The sequence below is a fragment of the Psittacula echo genome (genome assembly GCF_963264785.1).
Source record: "Psittacula echo genome assembly, chromosome: 7".
Taxonomy (NCBI): Eukaryota; Metazoa; Chordata; class Aves; order Psittaciformes; family Psittacidae; genus Psittacula; species Psittacula echo.
In genome coordinates, this window is record NC_137740.1 from 20,951,691 (window position 1) to 20,972,114 (window position 20,424).

The 20,424-nt window shown below is 48.7% G+C and overlaps 2 protein-coding genes across 4 annotated transcripts in view; both read right to left on the reverse strand.

Annotated features, from left to right (window-relative positions):
• DNM3 (dynamin 3) overlaps positions 1 to 8,144 on the reverse strand; it is a gene marked incomplete at both ends in the record, with an annotated part of 179,496 nt that extends 171,352 nt beyond the window's left edge. For all 3 annotated transcript variants that reach the window (XM_080622830.1, XM_080622829.1, XM_080622828.1), the window contains one exon: positions 7,999 to 8,144. In XM_080622830.1, coding sequence (XP_080478956.1) covers positions 7,999 to 8,144 — 146 coding nt within the window. The remainder of the gene's footprint in view (positions 1 to 7,998) is intronic.
• A 7,060-nt stretch (positions 8,145 to 15,204) lies between these two features.
• On the reverse strand, positions 15,205 to 20,312 carry METTL13 (methyltransferase 13, eEF1A N-terminus and K55; the record flags this gene model as incomplete). The annotated part of the gene is made up of 8 exons (XM_080622862.1): positions 20,080 to 20,312; positions 18,954 to 19,701; positions 18,025 to 18,224; positions 17,243 to 17,438; positions 16,865 to 17,008; positions 16,472 to 16,684; positions 15,972 to 16,103; positions 15,205 to 15,479 (listed from the first exon to the last, which is right to left on the reverse strand). Exons 1-8 carry the CDS (start codon positions 20,230 to 20,232, stop codon positions 15,205 to 15,207), a joined length of 2,061 nt encoding a protein of 686 aa, XP_080478988.1. The 5' UTR covers positions 20,233 to 20,312.
• Between the last annotated feature and the right edge of the window lie 112 nt (positions 20,313 to 20,424).

Here is a 20,424-nt window from a genome sequence, read left to right on the forward strand (position 1 = left end):
CTTTGCTGCATCATCCTAATTCCATTTGTGAAAATGCCCTTTTTCCTCTTTCTCTTTTGAGATTTCACGAAAGCTTCTGCTATTCCTGCTCAACAGTGCTCTCCATCAATTCCAAACAGGGAAGGAGGGGGAGAAACCACAAAACACAAGAAAAACCCACCCAACAATTCTCAGAATTTTTGTATTGAAAAGACGAAAGCAGACTTTGCAAACAATTGTATTCTCCCTAATCAGATATATTTACCCTTAGGAAAGGACTCATTTGCATAGGATGCTGGTGCATGAAAGCCCATCCATCCTCAGAATGAATACTAATGCATCAAGATTTTGTATCTCAATACAAGAAATGAACAAAAATTCTTTACTCACTTTAAATTGTCGTCAATGCTCTAAATAGAAGTTGGTTTGGGTTTTTTCAATCACGGCTGCCAAATACCATTAAAAATGTTTGTTCAGGAAATATTTGAGTAAAATGTTTTCCTTTATAATATAATCCAATACAAACAGGAAGGAAAAAAAGAAAAAAAAAATCTGATTGCAAGGATCAGAAAGAAAATGTGCCCCAAACACTGCAGGCATATCACGGCTACATGAACTTAGCTACTACATAGTTACTTGCATTTCAATAATTCACCTCTGGATACTCTGTCATGACAAAACTATTACATATTGCAAATTTCAGTGCAGTCATCAAAAACCTAGAAAATATAAGCTCCTGTCCTTCTTCCCAAATCACACTGTTCTGAACTCAGATCTATCAACGCAGACTTTTTAAACAGTGATAATAGCATACAATCAGCTATGCCACATCCTAATCAAGTCAAAAAAGTTTTGCCTTTTCAGAAGCACTGTGAAAATATATTTATCTCTCATGTGGTGGACAAGGTGTCAAACTGTATGGTTACTTTTCTTGGTACAATACAAGCCATTTCAGATTATTTTGCACAGCTGAAATGTAACTGGATTCAATTATTCTACTCCCCGCAGAATGTATACACAATGAGAACTGTAGTTAAAGGCAGCCTGAATTTATAGACAGAAAGACAACTACACATGGAAGGGGGATGTTTCCAAAACAAGTTGCCCAAGTCTCTCAAACAACTTCACTTCTGTAGACATTTTATTCTTCTTTACCTGCCCATTTATCCTGCTTTGAGCCTGTAGTATGTGCAAACGAATACTCTGTCCATGACAACATAAAATCTGCTTAGCTAAATACTTAAATTTAATATCAGCCATGATCTCCCATCTCCCTGTTCACCAGAAACCGAATTATTACCATGAGAAACTTCTATACTAAAAGTCTGACAAAAAAAAATGTTTTATGTTGCTAACATAGGAACACTAACAAAGCCATAATACTGGAGGTCTCAGCAGAGACTCCTAATTCTTTCCAGCTTATTTGCCAGATCTGACAAACATTGGGGATCTTCTGTCAACATTCGTTTAGAACCTGAACAAAATAACAGGTGAGCACACAAGTGCACAACACTGCCTCTGATGGATTATGCTAAAATTTCTTCAGCAGCTTCCAGCTTGGCTGCTGGATAGATCTGGAACACAGCCTGTTTTATCTCCTGCTGTACAGCAGAGGCTAGAGACGTCTTACAGTCGTTGTCATGTTTGCCACCCAGAGCCCTGCCTATTGTCTGCAGGTGAGTTACACAGACCATTTTAGAGCATCCTCTACAGCTAAGCATCTCTTAATATATGTGTACATTTTTTAGGCATCTGCACTGTACATGGTAAACAAAATACCAAACACATAAGGGTAATCTAGCTTTCATCATACCATCTACGAGGGTGGAAACCTGGCTGTATTACAGCAAATAGTAAGTTTACTGCATATCTGAAGAATGATATCTTGGCGATTTTGCACAGGAACTAGGATGCAGAAATACCATGTTAGGTATTGAATTAAAAGCTTGACTTCTACATATTAATTATAAAAGCTGACATTATCGCTAGACACTTTAGTTGAAATCCTCTCTTATGTACAGCTATGGTATCCTTTGCATCCCAGAGGCTATCACAGACAACAGTACTTGGCAGTACATCAAAGCCCAGGGTGCAGTTAAATGGGATTTTGCTCCTCTCTAGTTCAATAATGCTGCCATTCAGCAACTTGCTGAAGAAAAAGATGCAAGGTCACAGCTAAATAATACTCATTTCCTGTTCTCAGCATATTTACACTACTACAGGCTTTACACTGCAGGCACACAGCATTAAAAGGATTCCCAGTAACCCATTACACAGAAACATAGCAAACAAGTTGAGTTCATAGGCTTCTGTTTACTACAAAATGCACTTTTTAAAAAAAGAAAAAAGGAAAAGAGAAAAAAAAAAAAGATGAAAAATGGCTTCTGCCCCTCCGTGCTTGCGTCTAGGCAGACACTGTTTAAGAAGCCCATGAATACTTAAAAAAATATCAATTTGTTCACTGATCAACTCACGGATAGCAAACCACAAACATGATCCCCCTCAATGAATAAGTTGTTAAAGGCACAACCTAAAACCAGCAATTTTTAAGATTATATGCTAACGTCTTCCTTTAGAAATATGAGCAACTTGAAAATAAAGGAATTAAAATGTAAATCCTACACACAGTTAACAGTAAAGACTCTAGGTATATACATGTGGATACAGATGCAGGCAATGTTTAAATAACAGTTTGAGGCCATACAGCAACTCAGTACAGAGAAGAGAACAATGCTTATACTTCTATTTCTATGCTGCAATCCATAGCAGCATCACTCCCTATGTTCACAGGTGAATGTCCAAACAATCATATTAATCTAAACTGGAAAGCCTTGTTTTCTATTTCATCTACAAAGAAAAATAATGTAAACTTGAAACATTTGCATAATCAATGCCTATCAAGAAACTGCAAGACAGCAAAGGTGCTTGTTGTTATTTCAATAATACAAAATCACAAGAGTGGGTTTCTTCCTGAAGGCAGCCAGTATCAGGATACATATAATGTTATACAAGAGTTTAGAGTCAATCAGTCTGAAGTGTCTTTATATTAAGAATCAGGAAAGTTGAGATAAAGTTAAGTGGATACATATGATCTGAATAAAAAATTAAAAAAAAAAAAAAGACAGACCTCTCACTAGATCACTATTCACTTTTAAAAAGTCATCAGAGGTGTGCAGTCACCATTAGTACCCTGATGGACTGAACTTCCAGTAATAACTGCCACCGAATTTGCATCCCTGATTTCTCAGAAGGCACTCAAGATCAAACTGGGGGGTTTTGCAGGTTTCTTTTTGCAGGGTTTTGAGGTTTTTCTGAAGTCTAGGTCTCAGACTTCAAATACTAAGCCTGTGTTCATTAAAGCAATAAAAATGTTTAGAAAAAATAAAATCCACGATGGAGTTACATTTAAGAAAAAAACTAGGCCAGGATACAAAAAACTGTACCACATCAAAATGGCCAGGTTTGTTCTGCAACTTCTAAATGTAAAAAGGTATTTGGGGAAGAAACCTTAATGAATCACTGTCTCATATGCTGCTGTTTCTGTTTAATGCAATACCCAGAAACAATTCTTGCTTTCAGTGCACCAGAGTATTTTGATAACTACATTAATATACTCAATACAGCTGTACAAATGCTTAATTAGTCAGCAAAAGGAGCGGCTGATTCTCATTTCCAGAAGATCCTTAAGATTAAAAGTATAGATAGCACCACATTTTATTTTGTGTCTCTGACTACTTGGCTTTTTCATGCCTGTTTCACAAAAAGAATTCTCTGTAAAGAAGTTTTTCTGTCAATAACTAGTAACTAAAAGAATAAAATATCCACAACAATTTTAACTTCGTCTCCCCCAGGAAGCACGCAATCTAAGTATGTGTCTACTTTCTTTGGAGAAATTCTCTGCCTCAGCAGCCAGATTTAAAGTCCTTTCTCTTCTCCTAATGATTCAACACAGTCTTTTCACAACTGCCATCTCGAGCAAAAAAAGAATGAGCTGAGCACAAAAGGAATCATAATTTGGGGAGAAAAAAGTACATATGTCATAATAAATAGCTGTACGACATGCAGCAACCGTAAAATTATCAAAAGTGCCTCAGATCAAAAAACTGCAAAGCTGTATCACAAAACCAGACATCAGGCTCTTAAAACGAAAGTGCTTGCTTGATTGTGACTGACAGGCTCACAATCAAGAGTTCATGTCTCTTATAAAACAATTATTTGGCCACATGCAGTTTATATTATATTAAGCAGGGAAGGAAGTAAAGAGCTTTCAGCATTGAAATCTAGTTATTAATTTCTCATTATTTGTAAGAACAAAATAGGGTTCTGATTCAAACCTAGAGAAAGAGGCCCTGACAAGGTAGCTTGCCATCTGTGCCTTTAGTTATCTTAAAAGCCCATTTGGATGTATGAAATAATAGGAAATGCTTTCTCTCCAAATACAGTTTCCAGGGGTTGCTTCCTGCCATTCCTTTTCTTTTAAGTAACCCTATTATCATCAAAAGCAAGATGTTTAATAAGTACAAACAACATCTAAGGTCATGGTTGCGTACTCATCTGTAGCAAAAAACGTAAGCCGAGGCAAAGTGCTCATCTCCCACTGGCAATCTGTTGGATTAGATGTTTGACTTCCCTTTGAGCTTTTGAATCTCTCTCCCACCAGCTTCTAACAGAAGATTGCACTAGCTCCTTTGCTTCAAACACTGGCTCAGTATTTTAAGAGCACAAGTACTTCTATTACAAAGAGCAGCAAGCAAGCACATTTGCTCTCCAGACAATACCATTTCCTTAAATAAGTGCCATGAGCTCTAGTTATGAACACATGAAGGTCTGACCCATAAATGGAAATTGTCCTCAGGTGCTCTCTGGAATCTCTGTTTCCATCTAAATATAACAAGAAACTTCAGAGGAAACCCTTCAAATACAGTCCGTGACTACCAAAAAAAGAGGTCTCCTTACATACAGAGGAGCAATAAGTGAAGAGGAACTCTTCAAATGCCTTAGCAGATACTAATCCAAATAGTAACAATAATGGCTACATTGGGAAATTTGACACTGCCCCACTCCAGCCTTGTTCCAAGCCAACCTAGAATAACACAAACAGCTCTGAGTGCCACTATTCCCACAGCAGGCAAACATGCAGAATTCATCCTCATGCAACACCAGCATCAATGTGCATCAAACATTCAATCTAATCCAAACTTATCCACTGACTCTTGTTAGTAATTAAGGATGCCATGTGCACCTAAACAAGGCTTAAGGCTTGGTGCTACCCTGGTGACAGTCGTGGATGTGTGTCATTCAGCACCTTTAAAAACAACAGGACTTGGATCCCACTTCCAGAACCATCTGTCAGACCAGATCCTTCACAACCTTTCTAATGCATTCATTAGTATATATTGTGTTACCCACCATCTAACATGTTTCCCAGGCAGTTAGGCTCCATAAATAAGCTGCAACTCTGATACCACCTGCAAGCTAGAAAATAGGTTTCCTGTGTTCAAGCAGAAAGAAGTCATGCTTGCACAACCAAAGTCCCCATGAAGGACTGAAACAGGCACAATGGTTTAGCAGCTACAGGTAGTAGAGAATAACAATTGTATCCCAGAGCTAAGAAGAACCTTACTAACCCCACTAGAGCTCCACTAATACTCAGGTTATCAGCCATCATCACCTTTGTAGGAAGATTCTGCCCTCCACATGGAGGACAGCATGCCTTTCTCTTACCAATTACAGCTGCTCCTGAAGACAGGAGATCCTGAATGTCTCTCGGTAAACTGGGGAAAAGTGGGAGAAGAAACCCCCCAAAAAAACTCAAACCACAGAACTGAAATCCCAAAACAAAAAGCCATAGGAATTAACACTCGAACCACTGCAATGGTAGGACTATTTCATTTTGATGTGAATTTCAAAGCTGTGTTACTATTAGCTAGTGTTCACCCTGTGGTTAATAACACATCATGCAATGTATCATTACCAAAAAGAAATGAGCATAACAGCTCTATAACACATACTACCTCTATAAGCAATATTAAGACAGATGAAGATGCAGTAAACTTCACGTTTGCAGAGAAGCTTCATTATCCCATGAAAACAGGAACATCCTATTGCTTGCTAAAAAGAGCCACAGATAATTTTGTCTGCTGCTCTGACAAGCAAAATGATCTTCAGACCTCATGGATATTTATTAATCTGGCTCTGAGGGTTCTCACAGCTCAGCAAGTACACATCTGCTGACCACACATACTCAGTCTGGAGAAAAGGCATAAGCAAAACATAGTTGCTGAAATCTCATTAAATAGGTTTGAAGTAATGCATTCTAATATCACATCTGCAGTAGGCTCCAAGCTTGCAAGTAGGGAGGTACTACAGATCTGTCGTATCTGTATCTCAAGAAGTTACTGCATGAAACAATAAGGTAAACTCTGAGATGAGGATGAAAGAATCCAAATTCCAGATCCTGTGTGACAAGAGACACCCTGGTGCTTCACAGTAGCCTGTAAGCTCCTCTCTGAAAAGACTCTCTTGGAGTGTCCACAGGCTGCATGGTGAATAACTACGTGGGTGAAAAAAAGTCACTGCCCTTTGCTTTTCTTCATAATTCTTCCTAGAAATGTCCACATCTCACTACTCATGCAGCTGGTTCCAGCTTCTTGTCCAAATGGGCTGGATTAGTATAAACTGTTAATTTTCACCTTTCAATCCAGACAGCAGAACCAGGAGTGATCTGCTCCACCTGCAGATCAGATGGAGCAGATCCCTCTCGCAGGGGAGCAACAACAACCAGCTGGGAGCACTACAGAACAGCTGGATCTAGAGAAAGACATCAGCCCACAGTGCTTGCTGTTGGATGTCACCTCAGACAAGGGCTTGTCACAGGAACCAAAATGCCTTTATTGACAAGAAAGATGAAGATGCCTTTCCTCCTCAGCACACATGGTTTGCACAGCTTCGTGGACACATAGATCAAAAAGCCAAAAGGCTGCAGTAACACTTTTAAAAGACCTGTTTAAAAAAAAAACCCTGTAATAATTCAATGGCCAATAGCGATTTCTGAGAATCTCACTTGTGATTTCTAAACTTCAGAGACTGGCAGTACTGTCAATATCAGTCTTTAAGTAGAAAGAAGTGTAAGAACTGACATTTAACACAGCAAGAGTAAATCTGAAGTGGAGATGAAGAATAACTGCATAGTATTATTATACTGTATATCAAGAGCTGTTACGGTCTGACACATGGCTAGGTTGTGGGGAGACACAGCATTTAACATTACCTTCAGTGAAGATCTCCGTGCACATTAGTTCCCCAGTCACTGACATACAACAGCACTTTTTGATCCTGTATGCAGACTAACGACTTCAGCTACGCTCTGAAAACACCACCTCCCTTCAGAAGCCTGCACGCTCTTTGCGGCAAACGCAGCAGGAACTTTATGAAGCAGCACGTGAAGTTCGTGTTTACGTCAGGAGATCTTCAGAGACGCAGTCTGACCGCTGAAGGGACCACCTGAATCATCAGGCTTCCTCTTGTTTCTTTCAGCGATTGTTAAAAGAGATGCCAATACCCATATGCGCGTTAGGACGGCACGAATTGTAAGCAGCGCTATGAGAACCATTAGCCCACCTGACCCAGAACACTCACCGGAATTAGGATTTAGAGCTTTAAACACCTTTTTTTTTTCCCCCCAGACAGCGGTTAAGCCCCGCACCGGGCACACGGACGCGCTCACACCGGAGGTGCGTCGGCTTCTCCGCGCCGGGCCAGGACCTGCCTCACCCCCACCGCCCGCGGCACCGGAGGGGCGTACCGAACACTCCCGTCCGGCACGGAGCCAGGACCCCCCCGCCTCGCCCATCCCCGTTCGCAGCCAGGCTCCAACGGCCGCCACGGGCTCGCGGCTCTGCGACCGTTGGAAGGAGCGGGGCGGGGGAGGACGGACACGACAACCGTTAGGAACGGCGCGCGCGGCCGGCCGGGGGGAGAGGGAGCCGCTGAGGGGGCGTTTCGCGCCCGCCGCCTCACCTGGAGACGCAGTTCTCCAGCACGGAGCTCTTGCCGGCGCTCTGCCCGCCCACCACCGCGATCTGCGGCAGGTCCAGCAGACAGCTCTGGCCCAGCGCCGCGAAGGCGTCCTGCAGCCGGTTGACGAGCGGGATAAGCCCCTCCATCCCGCCGCGCCGCCTCTGCCACTGACAGGTAACGGACGGCGCACTGCGCATGCGTGCCATCCGCGAGGCGGGGGGCGGGGCCTCCGTGGGTGGGCCACGCCCCCGCCCGGTGCTGGTCGGTGCGGCTGACAGCCGGACCCGCTGTGATGGGGTCCCCTTTACCCTTCCTGCTGCCCCACAGCGGCAGAGCCTTCTCAACGCCGGTCACCGGCAGAGGCCATCAACATCCAGGGAGCATCCCCGGAGTCCCCTCGGCAGCCTGGAGCCGCCAGTCACCCGCTGTCCGCTCGAGCTGCTCGGTGAGCTCTTCCCCTCACGTGGGCAAGCTGGCCTCTGTGCTGGGACCCTTGGGCGCAGGGACCACTGTCCACCCAGGTCCGCATACTGACCAGAGACCGCCACGCTGCTCCTCTCCCCCAAAGCCTCGACCTTAGCCAGTCACCCCATAGCCGGCACAGGGCCATGCCCGGCTGTGCCATCCACCAGCACTCAGTGGAGGTTTGCTTGTGCTCTTCCTGTACGAGTTTGGCATCAAACTAGGAATAGGGCCAAAGCAGGAGCTCACAGAGGAGCTGGGTCCCACCCACCAGCATGAGACCTGGCAGACAGCTGGCTTCAGCATTTCCCAATCTGCTGAGCAGGATATTTTGGAGCAGTCCCAACAGCTGAATTCTCCTCGACTCCTGCCCACAATGGGAACGGAAGCAGGGGAACCATGATCCATCCCCACAGCACACGATGTTCATCCATGGGCAGGAGCATGGCCAGGGTCAGACACGTGCTCACCAGAACCATGACAAGGCAGGCCTGAGAAGACAGGTCCAGCAGGGCTGGTAGCAGGTGGATGGTTCAGGAACAGGCTGGAAAGCAATAATAGGGTCTGAGCCACATCACTGCAGTGGGTTCAATTAAAAATGCATACTGAGGGTGGGCTAAAAGCACAGGCAAACAACAGAGACTAAATTTGTCTGTGATTACTGACAGCAGTCACAACACAAAAATATCCAAAACAGAGGCTTTAGAGTCCTGCAGTGATAAAAGTTACCCTCTGTATTAAACCAGACACCAGCCTTGCTCAGCATGTAAGGCAAAACAAAAGGGAACTGCGAACATCCCGCAGACTGACATATACTGACGATCTGGAGAATTATCAAAACTTCTTGGCCAGAGCTCCCAGTAAGTGAAAAAAAACTACTCTTCACAACTGAATGACTTCTAACCCTGGAAACAAATGAACAGTTTCATTTAGCTCTGAATGAAAAGTTTCTAATCAGCATAATGCAGAGAGTTTCACAGATTGGCAGTCACTTTGCCACTGAGGTTAGATCGACTCCCCAGCACCACAGCCTCTGGGAAAAGCCTCACCATGATCTCTTATCTAGAGAAGGCCTGGGGCTTATTGACATTATTATGCCAATTAGCAGCACGATTATTTTTTCCACACTCCTAAGTGAGCAGGCTATGCCAGGAGGCACTACACTAGCTGCCTGGCCTTCCTCCAAGTTCATGGGTTTCTACAGAGGCTGGAAGCTGGGAAGAACAGTATTATGCTCTGGCCAAATCCACCCCCTGTGACCAGCGGAGCACTTCGTGCTGCCCCAGTGAAATAATTAAGATCAGTAGAAGAGCAGCCAGCAATAGCATTGCTTCTCCACAAGAGACAAATGAAGATTAAAAAAGGCACAATGCCTCGGGAGCAACACTATGCACACCTGCAAATTGGTAACCCCAGGAACTGTCCTGTCCATTAGGTCTTTAAATTACATCGTTCTTTGCCTCAGTAATTAAGAAAAAAAAATATTTAAAACATCTATAAATATCTATGATTAGGAAAAATTTGCGTTGCTCCCCCAAGTCTGGGAAGTTTCCAAACTAAACGTTTTGTCTGTGGAAGCTGAGTTAAAGCTGCTTAGAGACCACACTTGCCCTACAACTCCATCACTTACAAAACCCACACCCCAGAAAAAAAGCCACAAGCAGCCAAGTATAGAAAAAGCAAAAACATTTTCATTATGCATGCCCATGTTATCAAGAGGTGCTCATTTTTCCAACAATTTCAAGACAGCAGTGAAGAAAAGAGGAAGGGCACCTGAGAGAACCCTCAGGTCTCTGATTTTTCTGTCTTCTCCAGACAGCTTGTTCCAAACCCCCATGCAGAGCCCAGCCTGGCTTTCCGAATTTGCTGAGATTCAGAGTGAATAAATTAAAAGAAAAGGGATAGTACTAGCAAAGACCATTGCAAAGCTTCTTGCAATAACCTGAATAACCCTGGAAAAAAAGACCCAAACCAGCATCAGAGGGCCATGCAAATAAACTTTTCCTGTGGAGCACCAGATACAATTCCCAGGAACACAGAGCTGCATTGCTCACTGGTTAGTACCTAAACATGCTCTGTTTTTCCCCTGTGCTCTGTTTTTCCCCATGATATTTATCATTTCCTTTTGCCACATGCCAGGCTTGGCAAGGAGAAACAACCTTCCCCAAGCACATCTCCCCAGCACAGAGGGAAGGGTGCCCTGCTCCCCAGGGTGGCAGGCCAGGCCCACGAGCACTGCTGCCTCTATCAGCGTAGTCTATTCACTTCCATATGTCACCAGCTTCTGCACAGCTTGCCAAGGACCCCTAGCCCTGCTAAAGCCTCCAGTGCAATTCAGATCAAGCCTACAGACAGCAAGTTTGTCCTTCCCTGATTTCCAGAAAAATATATGGCAAAAATAGTCTGGCATCAGGGTGCAGCTGTAGCATCTGAGCCACAAACTTACATCCACTTGTTGCTAACCAGGCAGTGTGATGTTAAAACTGAGAACATTTGGATCAGATCCCCAGGCTGCTTTATAAACACACACCAGTGCAATTCATTTAATGAAAAATAGGTTATATATAAACTACCAGAGTGGAGCTTTGCAGACACCTGCAGTGAAGAGCCAGGCATGCTCCCCTGCCACAAGAGCAGGCGGGACCCCAGCGGAACCAGAGCACCGATGAGGCTGCGTCCTCCCTCCAGGAAGCATTTAGAAGAGGCAGGCTTCTTCATGCATAATCTTCTCTCCAGGGACTTTCCTCACGTCCTTCTTGCTTCAGATACAGACCCAGAGTCTTGCAGAACTGTTCAGGCAGCTGATGGGCACAAAGCATGAGGAGGTGTGGGCAAGGAGCCCCATGCATAGGGGAGCTCCCAGGGTCCCAACAGCACCTGGCTCTGTAGTGCTGGCATGAAGGTCCCGGTCTGCATTATGCCTGTATACTAGGAGGAAAGGTCAGATCTTGAAGCTGCAAAAGACACAAAGCCAAGAAAAAGAAAGCCAGAGTGGCTGCAGCATTTCCCCCCATAAAGAGGAGGCTCTTTCTGCCTCTCCCTTGCAGCCTGTGGCAATTCCGACACTCAGATCACAGGACTGTGACATTCCGATCACAAGACTGTGACACTCTCATCCCTATCCTATTCGGCATGGTGGCTTCTCCCCTGCCCTGTGACCTCCAGCTGCATCTTTTAGTTGGGTGCATCTGGTTGCAGGGCACAAAACAGCCACCGTGCTGCATTGCAGCCTGCAGAGGTGTTTCCCTGCAGCTCTAGGTACCCCAGGAGAGAGCTCTACTCCCTTGCTGCAGCCTGGCAGCATGCCTGCTTCCTTGGTCAGGCAAGCCAAGTACTTCCTCGAGGGAACATTTCATGCACAAAACATTTCCCAGGCACTTCCAGCCTCTGGGATGTGGCTGATGCAGCCCTTGCTGTGCTGTGATCCTGCCATGACCAGGCAGCAGCAGCATCCCTGGCCAGGCTCACCCCAGAAGAGCTCTTCCCAGCCAGAGGGGACAAGCCACAGTGCTCAGTCCCTCCACCTTTTATAACTGCAGAATCTCTCACAACTGCTTGAAATATTTTTAGCCAGTGTCAATATGTCCCCATCCACATCCACCATCTTCCTGAGATCCCAGCCACTTCCACTCCTTCTGAAGACCTAGGATCTGGGCTGTGACACCTGAGGAGTTATACCAAATGGACTATATGTGTAGCACTCCACTACTGCCTGCCTCATAGAGTCTACCTTGCCAGCTGCCTGGCCACACAGAGTCATCCTGGACTAAAGAGCCTTCGTGGCTGGGCACAACCAGCTGCATCCCTACACCCAAGATAACAAAACCCAGGGCTGACCCATTAACTCCCAGTGCCTTGCCCACTGGAGCAGCAGCAGGACACAGATGCGATACTCCAAGAGGGATTCAGGCTGGACCAGAAAAAAGCATCCCTAGCTGGCTGCAGCCTCAAGCCTTAGCCATGCGATGAGGTACTTGACCATCTCTTTTTGTGCTGGGAAATCCAGGAAGGAAAAAAGTCTACATCTCAAAGCCAGCGGAGGTTGCTAAGTGACAGCAGAGCTTGTTTCTATCCTACCACTTACAGCATGCCTCCGCTGCAAAGGAAGGAAGTGAGGAGTGAGGGATGTAAACATGAGTATACTGCCAAAACACTCAACAGAGACACAGTTGCCAAACATATACACTAGCTGCATGTTTTGGCTGCCAAGAGAGAAATATTTACTATACATCAGTTATTCCAGCCTTGGACCATTCTACCTGCAGAGAAGGATTTCAGATATTTGCACCACTCATGAATTTCTAATTTTCCAGCTGAAATGTATTTCCACACCAAACTTGTAGGGCTGTCAGTAGCTGCAAGGACAGCTGCAGTGAACTGAGATTTCATCCTTTCGTTGTTTCAAATAGATGGCTTTTGTTTTCTCACCAGGATGTGGCCTTATGCAGCAATTAGGAAGCACAACAGAAAGGCAGGACGGGGCAAGGGAGGGATGAACGCAGCCTTTGTATGAGATCCTGGGGAGGAAAGGAGATGGTTTCGGTAAAATAAAAGGCACATACACAAACCTATGTTATTAGAATTATGTTGAGAATTGAAAACTAAGTTAAAAACAGACTAAATGCAACACTGCTGATCCAGTTGAGAAATTTTAGTGGGCCATTGCTAAGCTGGATGGATAATAGGTATCTTTCAGAAAAGTGCTTATTGCATATAAGCTTTAGGAAGTAACTGCTTGAGGGCAAGTAGACTTCCACCCAGCTCAAGCTCCAGCCTTGTCTCTCCCATTGATCAGCACTCACATGCTGCCCTGAACATACTACGGCGAGAGGAGTGACTGGGCGGTGAAGCAACATACAGAGGGCACGTGCCCACTCTGCCATCCTTTATCTGAGGCAGGGAGCAGGCCAGCCCTTCTCTCCAGAGCCTGGGAACCATCAAAAGTACTTACTTAAAAAAGCATCTGCTTCCTCTGTGTAGAAGCGGGCCAGTCCAGTGAGAAGTAGGGCACAGATTTGTCCCTCTGCATGAAGGCAGGTATTGGAGAAATGATCTGAACAGAGAAGTTTCCAAAGTAGAATCTAGTTGCAAAACAAAATATAGCCACCACAGTTGCTGATCAGAGGTATGTGCTCATTGTCAGTGTGGCTGACATGGTGCCTCCTGGGCACAACCAACCCCACTTCCTGCATTTTCATGGTGGCCTTAATCCCCACCAGTTCAGGGGGTGAGAGCCCTTGGAGTGCCTTGGGGAACTGCAAACCCTTGGTTGTCATGCACTCTCTCATTTGGTTTTCCAAACCCAGGATTTCCCACAGGTGGAGGAGAGCTGGTTCCTGCTGAGGAAGAAGCTGATGAGTGTGCAGCTCACCAACATCCCAGTGGGACATGGTGCAGGACCTGCAAAGCTGGTGAATGGTTCTGGCAGTGATGCTGAGATGAGGCTGCTGTTGCCTTTGTGGCAACAGCTAGGTCAGATCCCTCCCTGAGCTGCTTCTGGTATGTTGTTACCACCGTGGGATGTGGAAAGGTGGCTGGAAAGGGTTTGCTCTGGGAAGCAGCTGTCTGAAAGATGCTCTTGCTCAGGATGCCGGGGGCAGAAGAAAATATGGGGTGAGGGTACTGGGTCAGTGTCAAAGCTTCATGGTGCCTGAGAAGGTTGTTACCTTGATGTCTACAAGCCAGCCACTTTGGTAACACATCTGACTCATTTTGGTACCTGCTGTTGCAAGGAAGAAAGAAGAGCCCCCCCTCCCAAATAGCTTCTGATGAATGTGGGAGCGCCAGAGGGTCAGCTGCTCTGTAACCAGCCAGGATGCATGGGTCAGCTGTTAAGCTAAAACCTCACAGTGAAAGACCAGGCTTTGAAACTCTGGGGAAGAATAAAATAAGCCACCTGGGCAGAAACAGGATGCTGAAACCAGGACAGGGGACAGCAATGCACATCCTTTTAATCCTGTGAGAAGGCTGACCTGTGCCAGCTGGGCAAGCAGTCTGGTGTGCCCAGGGGCCCAAACACAGGGCTGGGTCCCTGTTGGCCCAGGGGCATGAAAAAGGGTTGGAAACTTAAGAGGTTACAGTTCACAGTAGCAATGCCTGAAGAGATACAGAAGAGAGGCAGGCACATAGCAGGGTTCAGTTTGGGGAAAAGTGGTGAATGGGCAGTGGGGTACAATGGGCAGCTGGCTGCCCCCAGAATGTGCCCTTGAGCAGTGGAGGTGACTGTACCTTTTCAGGGGTGCTGGACACCTCAGAAATAAGCCTAGCAAAGCAGTGATGGCCTTGAAGCAGCCCTGAGCACTTTTATTTTCACCACTCCCAGTGCACCCACACACATTAACAACCAGGCTTAGGGCAGGGCTGAGGGCTCTGAACAAACATCAGTGACCAGGGATGCTGGGGATGAGGCAAGGCAGCATCAGAGGGAAGGAGCTGTGCTGGAGGGGAAGGGAACAGTCAGAGGGACATTTTTCCCCACAATGGAAAATAGGGATAGACCCAAACCCACAGTCCTGCAGAACCTTCCTCTCCTCACCACCCCAACACTGCCCTTGGGCCGCACAGCCTTCCATGGTCCTGGACCCCTTCCCAGGGAGCGCCTCCCTGTGCCAGTCACATCCTTCAGATAGACCTAGGCCAGCACCAGCCCACTGGGGGCAGCAGTCCCAGCCATGGGCACCCCCTGCTACCGGGCCACAGCAGCCAGGTGAGGACTCTCCTGTTCAAGTGGCATCACGGCCCCTCTCAGAGGATCTTGACAGCCTGCAGCATCTCCGCCAGCACATATGAGCTGTCCCAGGGGCGCCCAGACTGCTGCAGAGCCCCCTCCAGCACCCGGGCACGTGCCTCCAGCTCTGTGGGGTCCCGTCGGCCCTCAGGGCTGAGCTGGCAGAACAGGATCTCATTGACCTCCCCTTCAATGCGCCGCACGTAGAGCAGCGGGAAGACCTCCCTGAGGGTGGCCAGGACTGACTCCTTCAGCTGGGCATCACGGCACACCAAGTTGAGCATGAAGACTCCTGCAGCAGGGTGAGAGGATTGGAGTTCAGACCAGCCTGTGTACACCACCCTGTTCCCCACCTCCCTGTGGGAATGTAGCTGAATTGGTGCCAGTCTACTGCAGACATCTTCCCTATGACAGCACAAGGAGTACTGCCATTCCCACGGTGCCCTTGGCTCAGCTCCATGTCCTTGCCACCACACTGGTTGTGGGTGGCCACAAGATCCATTCCCAGGTACCGCCTGCACTATCTGCCTTCCCCCAACCTTTCCTGGTGCCACAGGATGTCTCAGCCTGCCTGACCGAGCAGCACCACCCTGCTCCCTGCTGTCACAACACCCACTCAAACACCTGGATCCATCAGCTGCCAGGAATGAGGGATGCCACACAGCAATCCTGGATGCAGCCACTGTTTTCCAGGATGAGAAATGGTGGCACAGTCCCATTACTCAAACTCCACACAGGGCTGGGCAGCCTGGCTGCAGAGACATGGCCAGATCTCCCCTCTTACCTTCTGGCTTGAGGATGGCTTTAACCTTCTGCAGAAAGTGCTTTTCCACAAAGGCTGGAGGCGGGCAGTTCATTCCCACAGTGAGGTCTTTGCTGTCTACATCAAACATGATGGCATCGTACTGGGAAGAGGCTGCAGGAGGGAGTGCAGAGACTTGTTAGCCCATGAGACAGAGATAAGCCATGCACGTTGGGAAGGCAATGAATTGGGTGGTCAAGACACTCCTTCTGCCATGTTATGGCAACTTTTCTCCCTTGGGAGTTTCCAAATGAAACCAAAGGCAGCAGCCCTCAACACTGGGGGAGGCAGCAAATCTAAGTCCCCTGCGTATCTTGGCAAGGACAGGCCTGTGAACTGCAGAGACCTGGCGAGGCTGGAGCTCATGACACATGGCAGGAGATAGGCAATGATGGGGAAGCAGAGGGTGAAAATAGCTCCAGTCCCCAGCGTGTCACTCAAAAGGCTTGATGGGGTGTGTGGGATGTTCCGCAATATGGTACCTTCAGCTGCCAGCTTGGCCACATAGTCCAGGCCATCAGAGACGTGCACCCGCATCCGGTCGCCCTGGGAGAAGCCGAACCAACATGTGGCCACCTCCAGCATGGAGGGGTCAATCTCCACCACGGCCACACGGGCCTGCGAGAAGTAGTCATGGATGAAGAGGGGCAGGCTGCCCCCTCCAAGCCCCACCACCAGCACTGCCAGCAGGGCTCCTGCCAATGGAGAGCATACAGTGAGCCACCAGGATGGCAATGTTCCCACAGCTCCTCCCACACACCCACCCTCAACCACTGTGGGAAGGGTGCATGGGTCACTTTGGCCAGAAAAGCCTTTCCCCAAGCATCTGGGGCATGAGGACATATGGGTGCCTGCCCCTGGCATGGCCTTGTCACCTGAAAGGGGGTCAGGGCCCCCCAGCAAGCAGAGCCCTGCAATCATGGCTTTGTGGTGCTCGCAGCACAGGTAGCTCTTGTCAATGGCTCCAGGTGGCTCAGCAAGGCTAGGTTTCTTCTTGTCCTTCCTTCGTTTCTTCTGGCCTGAATGACAGGAGGCATCAGCTTGTAAGGCATGGTGGAAGACAGGGTAGCCACTCCCAACCCCTGTCCCACTCACAAGGCAAGCAGCAGAGTGTAGAAGACCTTCCCAGGCTGCTTCAGGACATGGCAGGCAGGTCTCAGAGGGACTTTTATCCTCCTCCTGTATCAATCTCACTCTCTCCCACCCCAAAAAGTTACCCTTGGCCCTTACCCCTTCCCACTTGCCCCATATACCTGGGAGAGGGGTGCGGGTCAGGAGCCGAGCCTCCGACTGGACCACGTTCCTATTGCGGAGGAAGATGAGGCGACGGAAGTAGCAAGTGCCATCCCCCTTCACATCCTCCACAACATACTCCCCGCTCAAGGGGCTGGTGTCACAGTGCCGCACTGTCCGCACCCCAATGTCTCCTCCCACAGACAAAAAGGGCACCTGCAGGAAGAACAAGGGACTAGTGTGAGGAAGGAAGGGCTACAGGAACAGACCCTGGCATTGCTGCTGTCCTAAATAGCAGGGACAAAGCAGACACAGTGTAGTAGCAGTGGGAATTACTGTAGGCAGCCATAGGGAAGCTGGGGACACCAGCTGTGCTCCCATACACACACACTGGAGTACAGGGAGCAAACACCCCAAGACTTCTTGCAAGAGCTCAGGTCTGAGGAGTTGGGGCAGGAAGGAGGAAACAGAAGGGACAGGAGAAGTTAAAGCCAGGATTAAGAAGGCACCAGGTGTTTCAGGATGCCTGGTTTTCTTGGGATGCTGGTTTTTTGACAGCAAGAACTTCGCACTGAATCCTTCTGTGCAGGCACCTCAAACCCTGCCTACAAGCAAAGGCAGCCAGCTGGAGGGAAAATTTGAGAGGAGCTGCACCTGGGCAGTCTCCTCCTCACCAAGGCAGCCAGCTCATGCACTGCAGCTTGGTCTCCCTTGGAAAAAGAGGGATTTGCTGCTGGCAAAGAGCCAACCTGTCCCCAGTTCTGGGGAAGCCAAGTGAGGGAAGCCAGGCAGTGAGGCTCACCTGCTGCCGGGCAGGGAGGCCCGGCGGGGCCAGTTCCATCACCTTTCCTGATAGCTCCGACTGGATGCTGGCCATGCCCTCGTAGTGCTGTTCCCTGTGCAGAGCCACTGTGACCAAGCGCCCAAAGCCCGCGCTGGTGGCCAGCTGCCTCCGCCCTTCCTCTGTCCCAAAGAGCCACTCCGTTTCTCTGCCCTGTGGGACTGCAGAAGGGGCTGCCATCAGCCTGTGCCAATCCCGTAGTGATCACCCCAGCTTCTGAGAGAGGAGCCACAGGGAATGGCAAGACATCACAAAGAAGTAATGCTGCATGCCTAGAGCTGTGCTTTGCAACCATTAAGAGAGCAGGAACCTCCCCATTTTGGGCAGGTTCACGCAGAAGGCTGGAAAAGCTATGTCTTGTAAGAAGGGGGTGTCCAACAGCCTCACGACCTGTCTCCATGCTGTGCTAACCCCAGCTTTGCAGGCGCATCAGGAGGAGAGTGCTGATGGCAGAACCTGACATGCCTTCAGGAGATCCAAGCACAGAAGCAAAACACAGCCCCAAGCACCTGGCCCTGGCACATCAGAATGCCCACACAGACCAAAGAGGCTTTTTTGTCTGCGTCTGCTGTGGATTAATGCAGTGATGTGCTATGGTGGCAGTCACCAGGATCAAGGCAGAAATCGCCACCTTGGAGGCAGGGCAGGCAGCATCCCTCTACTGCCAGATGGGCATCTACTCAGCCAGCAAGCTCTGTGCCAGATCTCTGCTTGCATTACCAGGCAAACACATGTCCCACCATGAAACCAGGACTAAACATCAACCGAACCCTGCACAGGCATGTTATTTCCTTCCTCAGCCCCAATTTCAGAAGGGCCAGGATCACTGGCCATTTTGCAGCTCCTGGTCAGAGCGCTATCTCATTGCAGACAGGACAAGCTGCACTCACTGATGAAGATGGCGAAGGAATTGTCCCAGGAAGGTTTCACTGAGGAGCTGTCAACCACATGCAGTGTGTAGCGAGGCCTCCCACTCTCTCTCTCACACAGATCCAAGAAAACCTGCTCCTCACAAGGTGTTTTGCTCAGCTGGCTGCAGAGCAGGGCATAATGCTGCCTGTCCTTCACTGCTGCCACCAGCCGCTCCACACTCTCCATCCGCATTGGCTTGTCCTGCTCCTCAGGGCAGATCTCCAGGATCTGTGGTGCCGAGCCAGTGATCTTCCTGAACTTCGTCATGACATAGACGAAGACTGGTAGGACAAACTGCTGCTTGTCCCCACTGTCAGCCACCTGATGGACACGCACAACCCAGCCTTCCTGGGAGAAGTATTCCACTGCTTTCTTCAGCACATGGGCTTGAGCCAAGGAAACACAGAGGTAGCGCCCTCCTACCTGCAAGACCCGGCTGATCTCACCAAACATCTTATCCACCTTATCTAGAGTGGCCTCCTCTTCATCAGTGAGGATAGCATCCAGCGTGCCTTTGTCCAGGACCACATGAAAGTGAGCATCAGGGAAGTTCATCTGAAGCACATCCATCAGCAGATAGCTCATCTTCGGCCTCTTGCTCCTGCTCCGCTCTTGCATCTGATGGATCACTGCATTGTTGATGTCGATGTTCACAATGTTCTCGCACATCCCCACATCGTACATCTGCTCACTCAGCTCCGAGTTCCCGCAGCCCACTACCAGAACCTGGGGAGCAGCACAAGAGCAGTGTGATGGTGAAAACACCCTGGAAATGTGCCCCAAAGCATTTTACAAGCAAATATCAACCATGGCCACGAGCCCTCTGTGAGAACCACTCCTGCAAACCCGTTCTCTGGGGCCCTAAGATAACGTTTCCAACCCTAACAATTCTGTGATTTCCATATCGAAAAGTCACACAGGCACAGAAGCGACGGACCTGCTGCATTTCGGCTGGGGACGATCTGGGTGTTTTAACCCCCCGAGCTCCCCACGCTATTAAGTTTAAGTCGGGTCACGGCGGCGCAGAACTCACAGCGCAGGAGGGGTCCGGCCGGGGGAAGGCTCGGCTCGCGGACACCGCGCTAAATACCGGACACGGCTCACCTTATCTCGTGGCCGGACATACTTGTGCAGGACGGGGCAGAGCTCTGGGAAGGCCCCATACCACTCGAAGGGGCGCTGCCCGCGCTGCTGGAAGAACCGATCCCAGTACCGGGCAGAGCCGAACTCCCCGGGGCTGCGGGGCAGCAGCTCCATGGCCAGCCAGGCTCAGCGCCAGCGCCGCCGCCGCCACAGCCGCTCCCGGCGCACGTGGCCCCTCGCCCGCCGCGCGGCGCGTGACGCCATCCGAGTGCGCAGCGTTCTCATTGGACACAGCAGACCCGCGGACGATTGGCGGCGTGTCCCGTGCCCTGCCCCCCCCCCCAGTGAAGCCAGCCCGGCTTCACC